Below are 22,372 nucleotides of genomic sequence, written 5' to 3' on the forward strand. Positions count from 1 at the left end.
TATGATATTTCCTGTTTTGATTTCATTTTTATTTTCCTGTCATATAAATTTTATGAGTCATTGTTAACTTCTTTTCAATCTCTGCTTAAAATTATCTGAGACTGGTCCCAGATTTTCTTTTTTTGTCATTTCAATACGTCTTCATCCTCACTTTATATTACCCAAAAGACTTACTTTCCTAGAATAAATATGGTAAGCCATAATTTATTACTATTGCTTCTCTAACCCAGGCGGGTTCTTCCTAAATGGGTCAGAAAATAACACTTTTCTGTAAAGGGTAGTAAGATTAGAGGAACCAACAGTGGGAGAGAACTTATGAAAAAAATCTAATTTGTTATAATTTGTTAAAGCAAAAATTCCCGCATGTGATAAAGATAATTACATTTTACACATCTTAAATTTGTAATCAAGGGTATGGAGCAGTTTATTTACATCGTCTTCCTTGCTCACTTTACATTTTACAAAAGAGCCCTTCCCTATGGTTACAGTAAACTTTTTACTTTGTTTCTTATAAGCACTTATTTGTTCATTTGACAAACAGAAATTGAGCATTTAACAATGTGCAATTACTTTGGGCCTTGGAGTCACATTCAAATAAGAGCTCATTCCTAATCTCAGAATTGAAGAGGCATTTTTCTCTTCTGTGTGTCCTGCATCCAAATACACAGTACCTCTTGGATTGGATGACTCACTTTATGGGTCCTGCCTCCCGAGCCCCCAGCACTCTGCACCCACATGTACCACTAGAATGAAATTCTAAGACCTGAATTTTCTGTATCTTATCTTCTGTATCTTCCTAAAGGTTTTATTTTAGAAACCTCTATCCCTTCTTTGCTAAATGTCATTTACCATCCTTTTTAAAATCACAGCCCATGATATTTTTTTTTTCAATCTAACAGGATTCACTCAATTCACATATGCTGGAATCAAAATTGTTATGGTTATGGAAAAAATAACAGAAAATATACAGAAGTGAATTTATATAATCTTGAATTTCAAATATACAGTTGAAGAATAATTGGTTTCCCCATAACAGTGGTACAGAATGCCTTTGTTGCTGCACCTGCTGGAGAATATGAATTGCCTGTTTATAAATTTGATCAGAAGCTTAATTGAGAGAAATGATGTTTACAGAGGTTGGTGAGCAAGGGTCATGACGTCTGCCCATTCCCTTCGAATACTAGCTGTTAGACCAGGAGCCTAGCATGATCTTTTAGAAGCTGTTTACCATGGTTACCCTGTTTTGCATCCTTGACCCCACCTGCACCCCCACCCCACCCCATCCCCACCCATTGTGCTCACACTGAAGGATATTATTAATACAGTCAAATGATATTAATTGGGCTAAGATCATGGTCCCTTTTTACAGCTCCTGTTTGAAGACCCCTGCAAGAAATTCCATTTAGCTTTAGATGCCAAAGCTTTACTTCCCCTGAACAATTAATGTATGTCTTTATCATGCAAATTGAGAATCAGATAATTGGTTATGTTTCTAGTTGGCAAATAGGAAATGAAGAGTCAAATTTGCAACTCAATTTTAATAATCACATAAAAACCTGGGATTGGATGACCGTAACCTAATATTGATGTTCTAACTTTCCCTTTGGTCTTGAGCTTCTTCTGTTCTATCTTTTTTTTTCTTGATGCTGATGTTTATCTAATTATATTTTCCCATTTTATTGAGTTATACTTTTAAGCTGACTCACATCCTTTGTCAACAAGGCAAAATGTAAAACATTAAACCAAATAAATAACATCACAGAATTGACTTTTGGACACAGTATGTTTTTGGTGAACAAATTTAATTGGTTACATAAATATTTTGAACAAGTAATGCAAGTTTAGTATATCTGAGCTGGTATATATATGTATATATAGCCAAATGGAAAGCAATATTATCTAGTTTTACAAAACTAAATTCTTATTTTTTTAACTATCTAAATTTATGTCCACCTATCACTAATTTGGAGTTGATAAAGCTATTCAATTTGTTGATTATATCTGGAGTACCTGCCTTATATACTGTATTAGGTTGAACAAGAATTTCTGTATAATTTAAAAAGTCATTTTCAGCCAAAAGTCTACCTTAAACTAGCTTAACACTCTACACTGGATCACCAATCTGACCTTCACATCAGTGAGTCATGTGATTTACCTTTCTTTTAATAAATCCGGTATAGATTCTTCTTCTCTGAGCCTCTTTTATTTACCACGATATTTAAACGATTGGGCTCCCTGAGTTAATTGATCAGGCTTTCTTTTTTCTGATGTTTTGATAACTGTTAAGTTGGTTTAATTTAGCCAGATAAATAATTATTTACATCTATATGATGCCAAATTGTTTGTTATGTTTATCACCTGGGTCAGCAGAGAGATTGGCCCTTCTTAAGGGGTTAGTCAAGGGCTCTTGGGAGCCCTTGACATAAAAATAATCTGAATTCGAAAGTGCAATTTAAAACATAGGAAGGGGGTTTGGAGAGAGGCCTGGGAAGGTTTTTATATAGAGGCATCTCATTCTGGTAACCTCCATGTCTTTTTTTAAATTTGTTTTTAGAATAGGTAATACATTCGAGAGATTCAAAAGGTGCAAATGGGTATGCAATGCAAGCATTCCCTGTCATCCTCATCCCCCAGTCACCTTCTTCTTCCCCTTTGTTGTTGGTTAATTGAGAACCTTCTAATGACATTTTATGCATATAAAAGTAGATATGAACATAGAAGCTGTTCATTTTTTTCCTAACTACTACTCTAATTCACTCCTGTCCATTTCCAGTGCCCTTGTCTGGCTCCTCAGATGCCTTGGACTGTTGCCTGCATTCTGCCTTTTTCTGCATTTCAGTCCTCCACATCTCAACCAGCCTTCCCTCTAAACTTCCCTCTTCAAACCTCCTAAAGGATTCCCATAATACAAGGAAGGAATCCACACGTCTTTAGCCTGGTCTCTTGGATCCTGAGGGATTCATCTCCTAACTCTGCCCCTCCCTGCCATGCATTTGACCCACAGTCATTCTTAGCTAAGCCCCCCACCCCCGTTTCATGGCCCTTTAAAAAAATCTGATGAAAGTTCAAGGTGTCATGACACGTGCACGCCATTTGCCTACATGTCCTTGTTTATGGACCCAAGTTAAGAATCTCTGTTTTAGCAATACAAAATTGATTGTTACTTCCTGCACATGCATAGAATATAAATTTTCTTCTCCATGTTGTTCCGTCTACCTGGATCACTCTGTCCTCTTGTTTTCATGAGCAAGCCACAATCAGTTCTGGGGTCATCTCTAGGGGCCTTTATTAGTTGCAATTCTATAAACTCATGGAGACTTCCACATGCAATTTAGTGTAATTAGTCCCAAGTAGGCTTCCATAGTAGGAACAGGCATTTCTTATGAATAGCAAAATTGCCTTTCTAGTGAAAATTATGATTTTGGGTAGTATGTACAATTGATTAAGAAAAAAAAAAAAAAGCCAGCATGCACCTGTAGTCTCAGCTCCAGAGGCTCAGGCAGGAGGATTGCTTGAGGCCAGGAGTTTGAGAACAACCTGGGCAACATAGCAAGACTCTGTGTCAAAAACAAAACAAGGTTGAAGCTTTTATTTAACCATCCCTCTTCTTCCCCTACCCACCCCTACCTCAATATAAGTTAGTTGTACCTTGGTGTCTTCAGGGAGTTGGTTCTAGAACCACTATGGGTACCAAAATGTGCACATGCTCAAGTCCTCGATGTTAAATGGTGTAGTATTTGCATATAACCTATGCTCATTCTCTTTTGTATTTTAAATCATCTCTAGGTTACTTATAATACTTAATACACAGTCAATGCTGTGTAAGTAGTTGTTATACTGTATTGTTTAGGGAATAATGACAAGAAAAAAGTCTGTACATGTTCAGTACAAACTCGACTATCCATTTTTTTCCCCAAATATTTTTGATCCTTGGTTGAATCCATGGATGCGGAACCCATGGATACTGAGGGCCAGTTGTACATGTCGATACCATTTTCTTAAACAGCCCTTGCTTGCTTTCTTAAACAGCCCTCTCTCTCTGTGTTAACACTCATTAAAAATAGCTTTAATATTTATTATGACCCTCATGTGGGAGAGTGCCACTTTTATGCCTCCAACTCTGGGTTTTCTTCTGTAGTTGGTGCATAAGTAGGGCTAATGTCTCCAATTATGGGGATCTAATAGGCAAAAAGGTTACTCTTAAGAAATTGAAAGTATTCAACATCGACCCCAATAGATGACATGAACCATCTGGAGAGAGTGGCCCAGGCTAAAAAGTAATTCCTAAGTGTGTGAATGAGATATTTTTAATTCCAACCCAAGTAATCAGAGGTTAGGTGCTTAGTTTACTGCATAGTCCCTGACGTGAGGCAATTTGCTTTTGATGACTGATTAACAGGATTTAGAGAGTAAGAATTTAATAGTGTTTGTTCAGCATTATTCACGTGGAATATCTAACTTGTGTGTTTTTCTTATCACTAACCAGGTATGCCTTGTAGAATAGGAATAATTCATGAGATAACTACATAGGTGGGGGATCCTTCATTTTCCTTCTGTAATTCTGCCCTCACTATGGAAACATTAGATTTACTGATTCGTTTCCCCAGGCATGTTGATTCCTAGAATTGAGAGTGCCCTAAGTAGTAGTGATAAATAGTCTAGTCATTGGGTGAGTGTAGCACCTGCTGTATGGTCTAAATCACAATTTCAGGTTATTAATCAGTCTGTTGGGAGGGCCTGCTCAGTCCTGTGGTCTTGGGTGTTTACAGTTGAGCCCTCATTCCTAGTTTCTGGTGATTCCCCCAAGGGACCTGTCTGTAGGGTCCCACTGAAACAACTAGTTAGCAACACTCTTTGATACTTTGAATTACACAGCCTTCCAAAGTAATTTTAACTGAACATTCCTTAGCTCTTTAAAAAGCATTGTAATATTAGGAATAGGAATAGAAAATTCACAAAACAGAAGCTTAAGATGGCCAAGACATGAAAAAATATTGACTTCATTGCGTCAAAGAAATGCAGATTATAATTAGATTTTAAAAGTCAGTAATAATGCTGACAGGAGTGAAGTTGTATCAGATCTCACTAATGGTAAAAAGGTATGTTGGTATATATTAGGTAGAGAGCAGTTTAGCTCATGAAATCCCTTGGCATTAGTGATTCTATTCTGAGTGTATCCTAAGGAAATAATCAGAGATGAGGCTGAAGTTCAATGATGAGCCCATGATCTTTGAGAGGAACCTGGCATGGTGGAGCCAGATATATGGCTTGGAATCCTGTTCTACCAGTTACCACCCATGTGAACTTAGGCAAGTTAATTTCTCCACACTTTGATTTTTCTCATTTGTCAAAATGAGATAATAATAGTATCTACCTCCTACATTGTACAGAGAATTAGGTAGGTTAATTTATGTAAAGTACTTGGAACCCTGCCTGGCACAGAGTAAGCAACTATATAAGTATTAGTTATTATCAAGGGTAATATTGTGAAGATTTGAGAAAAGTCTGACAATGGAGTCATTTTTTAAGTGGTAGTATGCACATATGATAAAAAAGCCATTAAAATAATGATTTTGAGCAATAATCACATGGAAGACATTGGTAATAACTGAGTTAAACCCAAACTATTTGTATAAAAATATCCTAATTTGATTTTAAGATTCATTTGCATAGAAGGCAGGAAAGTGACAAAATATTACTCTCTCCCCATTGATGGGATCATAAGAGACATGTTTTCTTTTTCCACATTCTTATTTGTTATCTGTATGTATTATAATAATAATTATTAAAATTATAATTATTATAGAATTCTTATTTTTTACCAAATACATATTCATTTTGACATATTTTACTTTCTCTTCCTCCTTTCAAAGCTACTGTTTCACTTCCTCAAAATCTTCACCCACACATCATCTGCTTGGTATTTTCTTGCATGTAGCTCTCTTGCTTTGTGTATAGATCAGCCTCCAGTCTATTTCTTCAAGAATAAGTAGATCAAGTGAAATGATTTATGAGATATTAGTGGTGGTGGCTTTCTCTGGGAAGTTTAAGTCAGAGAATGCTGCTTAGGTGATGATGGTACAGTGTCCTCTCCACAATTCATGCATTCAGCCTCATCTCCCACTCTGACTCTGCATGAACTTGGCTCTCCAGTGGGATCAGAATCCTTAGTAATCCGCCACACACAAGAGGGTACTTCCTGACTCTAAGCCTTTTGCTGCCCTTCCTATCTGAAATTGTCTTTCACATTTCTTTATTTAAATTCAGTCTTCTACACTGGGTTGATACTTAATTCCATGAACACTTTCCAAGCCATCTATTGTACTCTGATTTCAGTTCTCTTGGCACTTAAATGTATGTACCACAAATGAACTAAATATTGACTGGCTTTATTGCTTAGTTCTTCCAGTAAGCTTACAGGGATTGTTTCATGTTACTGTATTGTATGTCTTTTGGTTTTCTAGCACAGCATTATCCACGTAACATGCATGTAGAACACAGGAAAATTGGATGTTATTGTATTGATTACATTTTTAGAGATGATTTTTTAGTTTTCTGCTTCATCTTCCCCTTTGCCCATCATTTTCTTTTCCTTATTTTCAAGATCAGAATGTTATATCATTTGGTATTCTCAGTCTTATCAGATATTTGCCTAAAAATCTGATACTAGATTTTCATTTCTAAAATCTGAAAACTAAAGGGTTCAATGGAAGAGAACACCACAGTTAGCAAATGCATTTATAATAGGCATTTCATAATATACATATTAATTCTAGTTGTAAGAACAACTCTATCATCAACTCTAAAATATTGCTTGTTTGATCTAGACAATTTCATGAATCTGTCAGAGACTGTATTTAAAGTTTGTAAATGTTTTAGAAGTTCATAGATTTTGCATGTTCTGGAAAGGACCAAAGCCCAGGAAATGTTTTAACATATCTGCTCTCATAGTCTAGACCAGTGATTTACAAAGCAGGGTTCATGTACCCCATAAGGATATAAAAATAAATTATTAGGATGTCTATGTCATTTTTTCATGACTTCTATTTTTGTTACATGTCTTATAAGTTGTAAGTGCAGAAGACATGTTTTTATAAGTAAAAAAATTAGGGTTTTATGCTCAGATACTTTTATTGATATGAAATATTATTTTTAAAAGTGAAGACCACTAATCTAAATTAAAGGCAAGACAGTAAGTTGTTTCATAACCTGAAGTCAGTTTCTGTTTTTTAGCCATACCAAGTCAAAAATCAACTTACTAAACATGAATTCTGTGTCTGGCCTTAACTAGGAGTTGTGACATGTGTTGGCATGTGTACCTTGGCATGGATGGATAACATAAGACACATTCCCTGCCTTTGGAGAGCTTGTAGTCTGATTGGAAGAAATGTAGGCAGGTGGAACAATTAATTAGATAATGTCACAAAATAGCATAAGTGTGTGTGGAAAAACCTAGCAAATATGAGTTAGTTAGTCTAAAATTACTAAGAAAGTGTGATGCTGCCTTCCCAGAATATTTCAAAGCCCCTTGAAGGTTAAAATATTTCCTTGATAATCAGGTCAGTTCTTAGTCTATGTACTTCAATGAGCTGTCCTTGAATTATCTCCTGGGCAGAGACGTTAACTGGATGAGCTTTTTACTCTAGTATTCGAAATAATATTTACCAGTTTTCTCAGTGACATGCCCTGCATTCCCTTTGAATTGTAAAAGAATGTGGCAGAATAGTCATGGTGGGAAAGTAATGAAGTTTTTGGAGCAATATCCTTTTGGAACAGTGATAGTGTGTATAAGGAATTTAAAAATCAGTGTATTAATTTCCTAGGGCTGCCACGACAAAGTACCACAATCCAGGTGGCTTAAGACCACAAAAATTTATTGTCTCAGTTTTGGAGGCTAAATGTCCAAAATCAAGGTGTTAGCAAGGCCATATTCCCTTGGAAGCCTGTAGAGGAATTGTTCCTTGCCTCTTCCTAACTTCTAGTGGCTTGTTGGCAAACCTTGGAATCCTTGGCTTGTGGCTACTTATGCCTGCACCTTCACATGGCATTGGCATTCTCCCTCTGTGTCTCTGTCTCCACATGGCCATGTTCTTATAAGGATTCCAGTCGTATTGGACTCCAGTATAACCTCATCTTAACTAATTATATCTACATTGACCCTGTTTCCAAATAAGGTCACATTCTGGAGTATTTAGAATTATGACTTCAACTTATCTTTTTCAGTGTAACGATGCAGAACACTAAGTAATATCAAAGTCTACAGATGAATATACCAAGACAATACACAGTGGCTTGTCAAGTGATACTTTCTTGACTAAAACTCTATAGCCATTCAAATTGGTTAGGTGGTGCATGACAACTGAAAGGAAAGGAAACTTCCTCGGCTATTTGTGTCAATTGGCTGCTTCTGTCTCTGGGCTTTTGTATCCCAGGCAGGTAGAATTATTTATGTAGACAGTAAAATATACTACGTGGTTTTGATCTTCCTGATGAAACTCCACGAAGTAATTTGTGGATCAGGATGTCTGTAAGGGTGTATTGGGTGTGTGTGTGAGTGAGAGATAATGCTGCACAACAGCCTCCAAACCTCAGTGGCTTATATCCACAGATATTTATTTCATATTCATGGATCTGCAGGATGACTGCGGTTTGGCTGCTTTTGACTGGATTCGGCAGGGCTGAGCTGAACTCCAAAGTTGAGGTAGGGGTTTAGGTCTGTTGCACATGTCTTCCTTCATTCTGAGTCCCAAGCTGAAGAAGGAAAAGCAGCTACCCGGAGGATATTCTTTTGGTGGAGAGCAGAAAATTGCCAAGTCTCTTAAGTGCCTCAAGTCAATATCAGTAACACTATTAATCCTCACAGCCTATTGGGTCAAAAACAAGTCACGTGGCAAATTGGGTGGTGATGTATACTCTGTACTAGTGCAAAGTACCACAAAATTGCATAGCAAAGGGTATGAATGTATAATTCTCCTACAATGAGCAAAGGAGTGAATAGTTAAGAACAACAATCCAATCTACCAGAGCCCTTTTTCTTTTGAACTCTGCAAGAACTTTTGTAACAAGCAATTCAACAAACTTTTAAAGGAAAAAGTATTTAAACCATAGACTTGGTTTCTTAACCCAGTCTCCTGGAAAATTATAATTGAATATCATATACATAATTTTTTTCCAAGAAGAAGTCATAGTACTTCAGAAAGCTGATTCAATTGCACACTGGGCATTTTTCCTGCCCCTCAGATGCTTTTTGTCATGGCTTGTTCCTGAACCCAAGTTTGTGTATTTACCGCATTTTAGGCAGTGTTAGCCAAAGCAGTATATGCCTCTGTTTGTTCTTATTCAACACACCTGAGGCAGAATCTGGTAGACTTGCTGGCCCCTTGTGTGTGCTGTGATAGAGAATATTTTCATCAAAACTGTTTACAGATGTGCTTGTTGATTGTACAGTACTATTGAAATGTAACCATGAATGGTGGTTTTTGGAGATGTCCTGCTTCTAACACTCTCCCGAACAGCACTGGTGCATGTGACCTGGCTGTTTTCTCACTTCCTCTGTATAGCATGCATTTTATTTGGCATAAATATTTCATACCCTCTTTTTTTCTGATTGTTTCATATATGTAAACCTTATGCCCCTTGTCAAAAATGGAAGTTTCTTTAGAGCATATTGAGTCCTTTTTATATTCATAGGTTTTAGATAAATAGTACAGTGGTAGGCATAAAACAAGTTCTTAGTAAATGCTTACTGAATTGAAGAAAATTACTCATAAATGTTTCAAGGCACTAAGGAGTAAGTGTAAATTGTTTATTGCTACTTACAGTCTCCATGTGAATAAATATGCTGAAAGCACATTAAAAAGAGTAATAAGTCAGTTATTTTTTATTTCACATTTTTACAAGTATGAGTGTATGCCAGTATATTTTGAAGATGCATTTAATTGCAGATCTTATCTACAGAGAGGAAGCATATGGCCGTTTCCTTAGTTAAATGGCAATTTACCTGGTCGGGTCAACTTTGTGTCTTACTGATAAAGTCTCAGAAGACACTCAGATTTAATTCTTGAAAACTAGTGTTTGCTACCCATGTGCTATATATTTTTTGAGAAGATATCTGATTTAATTTTTCATAGCTTTTTTCATCAAATTTTTGGGATTTTTTTATTGTTGTTTTCATCAGTTAACTCTTAATTCAGATCCATCAGATAGGTGCTGTCTCACAGTTTCCTATTTGGTGAGGCACTAAACAATAATAATTATTAATCATGGCAGTAATGGTAATAGTAGTACCAGTAAATATTGCTCATATTTATTTCTCTCCTGGAATTGAAGGAGTAGGGCATGGTAGAAGGCCAGGACCCATCTGCTGTGAGCGCAGGGTGCTGGTACAGGGATTCACGTCAGCACCTCTTCTCTGTGAAGCTATGGGGAATGAGATTGAGTTTTGTACCCGTAAAGAGACTCCGGAAGAACAGTGTGGACAATCCCTTTTTGGGCCAGGGCTAGAAGATGTCTGGAAAAAAAATCAAATGGGCCAGAGACCCTATGATTTTAGGAATGGGTCTGTTTGATAGTGTTAAAATGAATTCCAGAAGTAATTGAGAATGATCCTTTTTTTCCTTGTTGCCTGTTTATTGATGCCATTTGGAGCCTACCACCTTCAGATTTGTCTTAGAGATCATCTGAAGTGATCCTCCAGTGCGGGAGCAGCAGTAGCAGGTATCTCCAGAAATCTCACTGTGGGTGATGCAGGCATCAGATTTTTTCCAGCTCTTATGAGGAGCAATCATATGCATGTAGTAGGTACTCAATAAATAGTGATTGATGGTGAGAAAGAGGAAGTTTTGTCCTATGGCTGGGAGATTAGATCAGCAGAGTACTCTGTTCTGTTTTCATTGCCTCCAGTAACTTTCTGTATGACAGTGCAGATTTCTCCCTTCTAATCTGTCTTTGTGTACAGGTAGAACTGTTCAAAGCTGACTTCTTATACTTTATGAATATTAATGAGTGAATGCATTCAAGATATTAAAAAGTCTTGGTAGAAATTTTATAGGACTATAATTTTTAGATCTAAAAAGGAGCTATAATTTTAGAGCTTAGGAAAAAATGACTTTTGTCATTTAAAATCCATAATTTTTTTAAATCAAAATTCCACATTCTGATTCTTTGTATTTACCAATTCTTTTTTCAGTAGGGAAATAATTAGACTGGCAGAAGATTACATTTCAAAACAAGAGAAACAGAAAAAAATTGCCAACTGCTAAGAACATATTCAAAGACATATCATTACTTCTGTTCTTAAAACTTAAGGAGTAGGGCCAGGCGTGGTGGTTCACGCCTTTTATCCTAGCACTCTGGGAGGCCGAGGCAGGAGGATCGCTTGAGGTCAGGAGTTCGAGACCAGCCTGAGCAAGAGCGAGACCCCATCTCTACTAAAAATAGAAAGAAATTATATGGACAGCTAAAAAATATATATATATTAAAAAAAAATTAGCTGGGCATGGTGGCGCATGCCTGTAGTCCCAGCTACTCGGGAGGCTGAGGCAGGAGGATTGCTTGAGCCCAGGAGTTTGAGGTTGCTGTGAGCTAGGCTGACGCCATGGCACTCTAACCCTGGCAACAGAGTGAGATTCTGTCTCAAAAAAAAAAAAAAAAAAAAAAAACTTAAGGAGTAATTCATTTAATTTAGTGAATTAAGGCAATATACTTTCCAGTTAGCTCTTTAAAAACCTAATCAGTGTGATAAATATTTATTGAATGTACTGACTTATTCACTGCAGTGCATTTAGTATGAATAGTAATGGCTAACCTGAATACAGGTCAGTATTTACATCCTAAAGGATAATTGACCAGAAAGCTGGGTTCATCCTATTTCTTTTTAACTATGGTTAAATCTAGAAAGAACCAGGCAGTTGATGTGAAAATTCTGTGTGATGACAGCTTAGCCTTAAAGGCCATGATGAGTGGTTCTTTGGGGTCAGACAGAGCTGATCATTCCGGCTGTGACTCTTATGGCTACTTGACCTTGAATAAATTCTTTAATCTTTCTAAACAACAGACTCCTTATCTGAAAAGGATTGAGAATATTAACTCCCTCATGCAGTCATAAAGATAACTAAACTGCGTGTGTAACAGTATTGAACACAAACTTCGGTGTATATGGTTAATGTTCAAAAAACAGTTAACTGTTGCTACTTTGTCATCTTTGTGTTCACTAGCTCTGCCTAGCTTGTTAGGTCACTACATGGGTTTTCTATTTGGGGCACATTTGAATATAGCGCTTCACATGTTGTTGAAAGTAGTATTTCATAAACAGTTGAATATTTGAATTCATTGAAATCTCAGTGGATAGAATTTTCTGTTCCGTGGGGCACCAGACTCTGCACATTAAATCTCTATAACAGCCATTTTACAGATAAGAAAACTGAGGGTTAGAGAAATTGGGTAACTTGCCCAAGGCTACATACCTTGTAGGTGGTGGAGGCCTGTCTTGCTGTAAAAGTGCTGCTTTGCCTTAATAACATGGGTGGTTAAGTGTTATTCAGATGAAACACAGAATGTATTAAAAACAGAGAACTTCTCAGGTACGTAGGGTTTATAAAATCTCAGCTTTACAGGAATTTTTAAATTAAAAAATTTAATTTAAGAATTAATTTAAAATATTAGTTTACTCAAAGGGCTTGATTTGCCTCACAGCAGTGGTTCTTAGCAGGTGTGGTGCCCACCCCCCAGTGCATTTTGGTTGGCATGGTTATGGAAGGTGCATACTGGCAGTTAGTTAGATGGAAGCAGAGGTGCCAAATGCCCTTCAAAGAGTACGACAGTCCCAGAATATGAAGATTTGTCCTTTATACTCGGAGATTTCATGTCTTCTACAGGATCTATCTGAATCTATATTATGTCTTCTAATGAACTTGTGCCTGAGAATTTACATATTGAAATACCTATCAATGACTTTCCTTTTGGGCATTACATTGATTTTATAAAATTAAGTATGTAAGTAAGTTACATTATCTGTGAATTTCATTTCATTATTATAAAGGACATATACATTTATTTAGATGAGGTGTTGAATATGGTAAGGTTGGGAACTGTCCCTTTACAGCAGTCACGCAAAGGGGTCGCTCAGCTTAAGTTCAGTCCTCTTGGCGATAAGGAAGCCACTCTGTCTGCAGGCAGCTCTTTATATCTGTCAGTTCTCATACTGAGCAACAGCTCAGTATGGAGATCCCTCCATATCCAATGCCTGGTCCTAGGCACACCCCTTGAAGATCTATTAAGCCTAAATCCTCTACTGGATAAAGATTCCTCAGATATTTGGAAACAGTGGTCATTTAATCCCAAGTCTTCCCTCCAAGCGAAGCCTGATCAACTCCTTTGACTAATATTGCTAAGATTTACTTTTATGTCAATTAACCATCTGGTTGCTCTAATTTCCCTATATTTTTCCTATAGTGTGAGATTTAAAGCTAAATGCAATAATTTTCATATATTCTCATCCTCAAAAAGGGTGCTACAGACTATCATAATCTTTTTATTCTGAGTTGGTTGCACTGGTGTTTTTGTTGAGGGGTGGGACTAATGCAGTGGAATCACACCACTGGGTGTAGGGATCTTACTGTCATCTGAAACTGCAAATCATATTAAGACCAAGCTCTACCTCGCTCCTTCCTTAACAACTCACCAGTAGAACTGAGATTCATGAGGAAAATTCCTCCTCATGATAATTGACTCCTTTCTACAGACAGCTGAGGGCTTTCTGAATCCTAATACTGTTATCCAGGCTGTTATTTGTCTCTCAAAAGGCTGATAAGGTGGCCCCCATAGTTTCATTCAAGTCAGTGGTAAATCTATTGAGGACAAGGCCCAACCAAGGATGTTGCATTAAGCTATTAACATCCTCCCTCCAGGTTGAGGATGGAGGTCAGCTCCCAGCTCTGAGTTGAAGTTAGTCAGTTGGTCAGCAAATACCTCTAGTGCAGTGGTTCAATGATTTCTTTTATCCATCCATAGAAACAAACATCCATCTATATAGGCAGCCCACAATTCTCCGCCTTATCCGTAAGCAGACAAGAGAAATTTATCAAATGCCTTTTAAGTAGAGTTACACTGTGTTTATTACTTCATTTTCCTGATCCACTGGAATAGTGTAATAGCTACGTCGAAGAGGGAAATGAGGTCAGTGTAATTTGACAAAGCCAGCATTCCCCTAACACACTCTCCTCCGCCAGCCTGCACTCCTGCTGCACCAGATCACTCAGGACTCCCTGAGCCCCACACGTTCCCTCCCAGCAGCTTGCACCTCCTCATTCTGCCTGATGAGCCCAGCCTCCTCCGCATTCGTGGTCTGGGACACTCCTGCTCCTCCTTCCTAGCCCTGAGCTGGCATCACTTGTGATGTTGCCCAGACACTCCTTCCCCTCGAGGCAGGGTAACCAGGCAGAGTGAGTTGCTTCCCTGGATGTGCTCTGTGGTTCCCAATATCAGAGCACTCACCACTTCCCCTGTTATCAGCTGATAGGTTGCAGTTGTGTTTTTCCTGAGCTTCCTGGCTTTTGAATGCTGTCTTCATTTTTGTTATCTGCAGCAGAGTGCTTGGTCCATGGCAGAAGTTCCAAAAAGGGATTCACTTGTTTGTTGTTCTGTGGAATGGTTTGTTTTCTGGAAACATTCTGGATTTCAGGGTTCACTGCTTCCTCTTTCAAGTCCTTAGCAGCTTGCCTTTAATGATCATTTCTAAAGTTTTTCTGAGGACCTAGGTGGTTTCCTTCAATGTGTAGTTTGCATAATCCCCTTTCTAACTGTTGTTGAAAATTAAAGTGCATTTGACTGTTTTCATGCTTCTGGCATTTCCCAATCTCTTATAATTCCTGAACCTGTCAGTGACTTTTTAGAATTCTCATTTGCATGTCCTCTTCTTAGCGAGAACTTACAAAATGACCTATCTAGCCCAGAGATTAGTCTTCATTTAGAGTATCTAGGAACTTTAATGTTATCTCTTTACTCATCTTAGGTAAGAGAGCACTGAAACTCACATTTATTTAATTTTTTTTCCGCATCAAATTTTAGTTCCCTAGGCAGGAAACAATGGAAAAAGAGTTGACTTAGACTTTCTCCCCTTTCCCAAGTAGCAGATTGGTAGCTGTCCTTAATCATCCTCTTGCTTCAGGCATAACTTTTAAACTTTGTTGCCCTTCCATTTTGTTTTTTTGTTGCTGTTGCATTTTTTTTTGTGATACACATTTGTTTATTTGCGGTGTTGTCTCCTGTTTGCTCCCCTTTCAAGTTTGTGGCACGTGCTCATGTCTGGCTCTATGCCCTTCTTCCCAGGTTTCTCTCTGGTTAAAGAGAGTATCCAAATTTCTGACTTTGGTTAACACCAAAATTTGAATATCCTTCCTTTGTTTAGATGACAGTATGGCTTTGAGAGAGACTGAACACCTGTCATAGTTTGGTATAAGTGTAAGTATTTTCTTGGAGGAAATGTCTTCATAGAAAGGTACATTTTGGTCTGTTCCCTAAGTGGCCAAACTCAGTGTGACCAAGCCTCAATGCTTGTTCCTTTCATTCTTTCGTTTGTGTATTAGGAAACATGTTATTGGGAAAACAGTTGACAGGCATCATGGATACCCTGGTGTTCTTCCTCCTGACTGGTTATACACGAACATTCAAGGAGCTCAGTGTGTTAGATGTGAATTCAAAAAGCCATACTATGCTGTGTGGGTCCACAGTGGTTAGATGGAATTAGGGAGTCTCTGCTAGCTCTCTCCTTAAATTCTGTTTAAATGGTGTTCTGATTTCAAATAGGGGAAACTATGCTGGTGATACAAAAAAAATTTGTTTTCAACACAGCTCTTATGAGGTAAGGGTTTTGTATGTGCTGTTTTTATTTGAATAATGAACTGAATCTAGATTTAAATGGACTATCCTGATTTAAGAGTGAAAGAAGAAATATTTAGATGCAAGATTCACCTTGTGCTCTCTTATAAAATTCTTTTTGGTCTGCAATACACCATAAGTGCAGGATACTCTTTTAAGTCAGTGTTTGGATGAGTCCAGAGTGTATTGATGGGAGGGAAAGTCAACATTAATTGAATGAAGGGCTTTTAAGAAGCCCATTATAACCACTTATAATGGAAAATGTAGTTCCCATTAGAGATTGATTTAGGGATCTCTGGTTCTTCACCGAAGCATGAAGGCTACTGTGTGGTGCTCTGTGCAAATCACTTTTATGGTATCCTCTGCTGAGCTCTTTCTGCTGGTGTGTCTAAACCTGAAAGGACTGCATCTGTCTTGTTTAAGGGATATAAAAATTTCTAGAAACTTAAACCAAAGATTAGCATATTTTTCATTTATCTAATAGAATACTGAAAATAAAAAAGCTTTACCAGTTCTAAACAGGCGCAGCAGCACCAGATGTCAGTTCTTGGATCATTTAATCTTTTTCTCTTGTGCTTATTTTTGTTAATATTTTTCTTCTGGAACCAAATATTAGTTTCTGGCTCAGCTCGCAACATAAAAATTTTCCAATTAGATTGCTATGACTTCATTTTTATTCATGAGGGCAAACTTAATAAAGATCATTACATATTTGTGGCATGCAGGAGATGAATTTTAAAATAAACCACCTGGCCCAGGGCAAGGCAGAGAGTCTGGGATTTAAATCCTTTCTGGAGTCTGAGGGAGGCTGGCGTGAGTCTTTATCTCCTATCCCTACTTAATTCTGGATTTGAGAGGAATCCTTGGATTTGTATCGGTCAGCCATGTAATTGACGTTATTCCCCAATTCTGGATTAATTTAGCTTTTTGCTTAGCTTTTATTTGGATTTTCTGCCTACTCCCATGCCAGGTATTTAGGGAAATATGAGGAAAGTGTGAAACATGGTTGTGTTTGACTGGAAGGAACTAATGGCTTGGAGCTGAGGAGGTGGAGTAAAGTGTCATTGTCACACAGTGTATGATTAAGTGCCTTGTAGTAACTGGTAGGTGACATGTGAAATAAGCTCCTAAGGAGGAGAGAAAAGGGCACACCATGGTCAGGGAAGGCTCTAAAGCAGAACTGGGCCACGTGTTGCACCTGATCAGGGCGAGGAATATAGCCAGGTTACCTCAAGCTCGGGGAAAGAGTAAGAGTGAAGGTGCAGAGCTGGGGAGGAGCCCAGTGGGTTCAAATCATAGTGTGAGACTGAGTTCATCAGAGCTGGATGCTCAGCCACCATCTTTTCTTTTTTTCTTGCTTTCATCACCCAAATCCTTGAATGAGTACTAACTACCCCAGGTAGCATGGCCTCCACTCCCACTGCTCCACTAGTGCAGTCCTGTTGGAGGTCTTCTGTGACCCCTCCCCCTGCCATCTTCTGGTGGCCAGCTACATTCATCTTAACTTGCAGAATCTAAGCTGAGGCATTGAACATTGTTGATTCCAGACTAATTTTTATAGCTTATCTCCAAATGCTTTCTGGCTCCAAAGGTTATTGGAAGACACTGGAGCATGCACCAAACTGGATTTAAATCCCTGCTCCACTACAGCTATAGCTGTAGAATTAGAGAAATTAATTAGCATCTCTCAGCCTCAGTTTAATGTAAATAAGGGTACCCAGCTCATAAGTGATTATAAGGATTAAAAGAGATAACATATGGATAATATGATGAAATAAATGACTTATGGTAGGCAGTAAATGATTAACCAGGCATCACGGTTAGTTCCCTTTCCCTAGCTGGTAGCCACTCTGTCCTCCTTGCCTGAATGTGCCTTGCCCTTTTCATTTCCATCTCTTTGCCGAGGTGTTCCTCTTTCTGGAATGCCCTATCTCTCATCTTTACCTATTGAAATCCTAACCAGGATTGCTGGAGGCCAGGAGTTCCAGAACAGCCTGAGCAAGAGTGAGATCCCTGTATCTGCAAAAAATAGACAAATTAGCTGGGCATGGTGGTGTGCACCTGTAGTCCCAGCTACTCAGGAGGCTGAGGCAGGAGGATCACTTGAACCCAGGAGTTAGAGGTTGCAGTGAGCTATGATGATGCCACTGCACTCTAGCCAAGGCAACAGAGTGAGACCCTGTCTCAGAAAGAAAAGAAAGAAAGAAAGAAATTCTAACCACCTTGAAAGGTTTATTTTATCACCTCAATCATAATTGAGCTTTGTATCTCTTGGGTTCTTCGTATTATTCATTGGACAGCTCCAAGTCACTACCCTACAATTTATTTGTTTGCACAGTCATATTTTCTCCATTGGATGATAAACTCCTTGAGGGTAAAGCCCATGTCAGAGACATGGAGATAAACCAGTAAGAGTTAAGACTGTATCCCCCATTGTTTCTATACAGTGCCGTGTGCATAGTTGTTAGGCTTCCAGGGTGATCTCACCATTGTATTTTTTCTTCTTTTTTTCCTAACTGCAACCATATGCTGATAATTTCTAATTCCTTTTCTATAGCCTTCATTGCTCTTCTGTGCTTTCCATGTAATCAAACGTCTGGTAAGTGTCTCCAGCTGACTATCCCATAGGCATCTCAAAGGCAACATGTCCAAAACCGATCTCTCATCTCTTTCCGCTCCTTCATCCCACACATAGTTTTCCCTCTTCCTGGATATTGTATCGTATCTTTGATGCCATAGTCCACTTAATCCCTGAAGCAGAAACTTGGAGGGCATTCTTCATTCCTTCCTTCCCTATGTTGTCTATGTTGAATGAGTCACCAAATCTCAACTCATTTGCCTTCTAAGTATTTCTTGAATTCATCCCCCCATTTCTATGTCAACTATTGCCCCCTAGGTCTGAGCCCTCCTCTCTAAACTAGTTTTACTATAATTTCTAATAAGTCTACTTTGCCCTGTCCTTAATCCTCTCAAGTCCATACTCTACAATCTGATTATGCTACACTCCATCATATTAAAGTAGCCCTTTGGTGATTTCCTTTCATATACATCAGGGATTTAAACATTGGTTTTAGCTCATGAACCAGCTCTGATTAATTTTGTAGAAGCTGCTGCAAGTGCTGCTGCTGAGTTCAGCATGATCACTTAGTGATGTCGGGCAAGGTGCAGTGAAGTGGGTGGGCATTGCACAGTGCATAGCTAGGATTAAGTTCAAGCTCCTTAGCATGGCATACAAGGTCTTTCATGACCCCGATCCTTCCCAAGTCTTCATTGTCCTTGTGTTCAACATATTTTGAAATATATACATTGTGGAAAGGCAAAATTGAGCTAATTAGGTGTTCTTCTTGTAGGCTCTAATGGCACCCTTTGCCTCCTCCGTAATAAAACGTATCACGTTGTCTTGAAATCCTAGCAGTCTCCCCCGCAAGACAGTAAATACCATTAGAGCAAATATCATGTCTCATTTATGTTTGCTCTCTGGTACTTATCACAGTACCTTTCGTGTAATATGTATTGTGGATTAAATTATTTATTGAACTGAAATAAATTAGTAGATAACTTTGATTGTGAACACACTTTGCTTTTTCTGATTTAAATTGATTGGTGAATATACTTTTGCTTTGGGGTGAAAGGACAGATTATTAGGAATGTTGGTGCTCTGCAGAAAATTTGATTGGTGAATCGGACGGTCAGTAGACATTTTTGACCAGGGGAGTGGCAGGATGAAAGTGGTATTTAAGGAAGATTGATCGGGAACGACCTTTTATTATAGGTTTAAACCACTTCTGGCAAGCATAGGTGAGGGTCACAGGCCAAAGGGTGGGGAACATGTGGCCCTCCAGACCCCCAAGTGCGGCGCCCCTCAACCGAATCCAAACAAATCCCTTCATTAAAAGGATTTGTTCTGTAAAATTTAGATTCAGTCAAAAGGCCGAACTCATGGATCCACATGTGGCCCCAGGCTGCAGGTTCCCCACCAGTTTCTGAGGAATAGCTTCCTGAGTCTTTGTACTTTCATTTCCACATTTGCTCAAGTGGGATGTACTTGCTGGCATGTTTCTGAAAATAAAATAGAGCGCTGAGGTTATTTTTATTTTTAAAGAAAGAACATTCTTGTAAAACACCTAAGAGCCATTTTACAGAATTGTCAATGAGACATATTCATTATTAATTACTTGATTATGAGTTTAAAAATTTTTTAAATAGTGTCTGCATAGCTTGGCTACAGTCTCACAAAGTCAGTGAAGGTTTTCGTTTCGGCACGTCTTAAAATGTTTGCTAATTATGAGGAAAATACTTCAGTTTTCCATCATCCCTTTGCTTTATAGTTTACATCTCCATTCTAATTGTAGTTTTTTGTTTTTCTTTCACCTTCCTCCCTGCCATGGGCATTTGCATTTTGTATTTGACTCATGTGACTGTTTCCTGGTTAAAGTTTATCTTTCACTTGTTTTGGGCTATATAACTCGGCTCTGCTTTATTCTTCATATTGGCTATTATACACTTTTGAATTTACAGTTGCTTTGTTATTTTCTATTACAGGGTTATGACTCATTGATTGAAAAAAAGGACTTTTTCAAATACTTTGCACTTTTGATTGTGTATTATGGATACTAAGGAAGAGAAGAAGGAACGGAAACAAAGTTATTTTGCTCGGTAAGCATTCACTTTGCAAAATTATATCAGTACTTTAAAAAAATGTATTTGAGGGACTTGTCCTCAAGTATTACGTGGCCTTTTTTGTTTTGTGACTGTTTATAAACAGAGAGGATAACTAATAGAAGTTAAATATACTTTGCCTTGTCCATTTTCTTATTTATGTTAAAGACATAACATTTGGTTCTTCTCTGTCTTTGACAGTTCTCTCAGGCAGTGCTGCTCGGAGAAGCCAGCTGTTACTGACCTGCAGATTGCTCTGAATCTTATGTTTAACCTATCTTGAATTTAAAATCCTGAGTGCTTAGCTCCTGCTGTTCTGTAGCTTAATTAATTGAGCTATAACTAAAAACCTGATACATTTAAAGCTCATTACCTTGTGGGGAGTCCATTACTAAAATATGTTTTTGTAGGTAGGTGAAATGGGTAAAATTATATTTTGGAATCAGTATCATTTTTAAGGCTTGAACTTGTCCAACATTATATATATATACGCGCGCACACACACACTGTGTGTGTGCACAAACACACACATACAGACACATATTTGTTGATATCTGAATAGACATAATCTAATATATGATTGTTACTGTTTACAAATTTAAACATCTATCTGGCAGTCACTCAAATGATATGCTAAACATTTATAAGTCATTTTGGTAGCCAGAATGTTTTCAAACTGAGAAAACATAGTCTTAAAATGATCATTATGGCTCTCCTAAATTGAAGTACTTCTTAAGAACTGAATTTAGCCTCATTGTATCTCCAACCCCCAATCTATGCTCATTAAAGACCCATTTTCTAAATACAGGCCATGGAACTAAAACCAAAGTTTTCTGTTGATGTTTTTATGCAGTAATTAAGGTGGATTTTAGGTTGTTAATAGGAAAAGGAAGGAAACAATTTAAGGACCTATCATGTACTAAGTGCTTTATTTATTATTTTATATATCTTCAAAATAAACCTATGGCATTGGTTACTTTATCCCCATTTTACCAGTGTGGTAACTATGACTCGGAAAGTATTTTGTCTATTTCATGCAGCATAAGAGTCAGGATTCAAACATAGAGCCATCTCCAAAGGGCGTGCTCCAGTTAGGAATAATAAACCATAAGGGTTTTTGGAAAGCAAGAGTTAAAGTACTAATTTTAGTGAAATGTCTGCTATTAGGACTACAGAGAGTAACAAGATTGAGAAAGGAAGAAATCAGACATATAATGGATGAGCCGTTAGAAAGATAGTATATTTAGAATAAACAAGAATTATATAACTTCTTATTTTGAGATAATTGTAGATGCACATGTAGCTGGAAGGAGTAATAAAGAGATACCCTGTATCCTTCATTCAGTTTCCTCCAATGGTAACATCTTGCAAGACTATAGTATAATATCACAACTAGGAAATTGACATTGATACAGTCTACCAACCTTATTCAGATTTCACCAGGTTTACAAGCCCTCATTGTGTATGTGTATTTGTATGTGCTTAGTTCTGTGCAGTTACACCACATGTATAGATTTGTGTGGCCACCATCACAGTCGAGGTACAGAACAATTCCATTGAAAGGATCCCACATGCTGCCCTTTTGTAGCTATACTTACCTCCCTCTCTCCCTCTACTTGCCACCCCTGGCGACCACTAATGTGTTCTCAGTCTCACCAGTTTGTCATTTCAAGAATGTTATATAAGTGGAATCATATAGTGTATAACCTTTGTTGTTTAGCTTTTTTTCACTCAGCATAATTGCCTTGAGCTCTGTGGAAGCTGTTAAATGTATCAATAGCTTGTTCCTTTTTATTACTCAGTACCATTCCATGGTATGGATGTACCGCAGCTTTAT

The 22,372-nt window shown here is 37.8% G+C and overlaps 1 protein-coding gene across 2 annotated transcripts in view; it reads left to right on the top strand.

Moving 5' to 3' along the window:
• NCOA7 (nuclear receptor coactivator 7) overlaps window positions 1-22,372 on the top strand; it is a 134,290-nt gene that overhangs the window by 2,027 nt on the left and 109,891 nt on the right. For both annotated transcript variants that reach the window (XM_045544305.1, XM_045544306.1), the window contains exon 2: window positions 20,419-20,532. In XM_045544305.1, the coding sequence (XP_045400261.1) occupies window positions 20,483-20,532 (50 nt within the window). In that variant the 5' untranslated portion in view covers window positions 20,419-20,482. The remainder of the gene's footprint in view (window positions 1-20,418; window positions 20,533-22,372) is intronic.

Source organism: Lemur catta, chromosome 2 (genome assembly GCF_020740605.2).
Source record: "Lemur catta isolate mLemCat1 chromosome 2, mLemCat1.pri, whole genome shotgun sequence".
NCBI lineage: Eukaryota > Metazoa > Chordata > Mammalia > Primates > Lemuridae > Lemur > Lemur catta.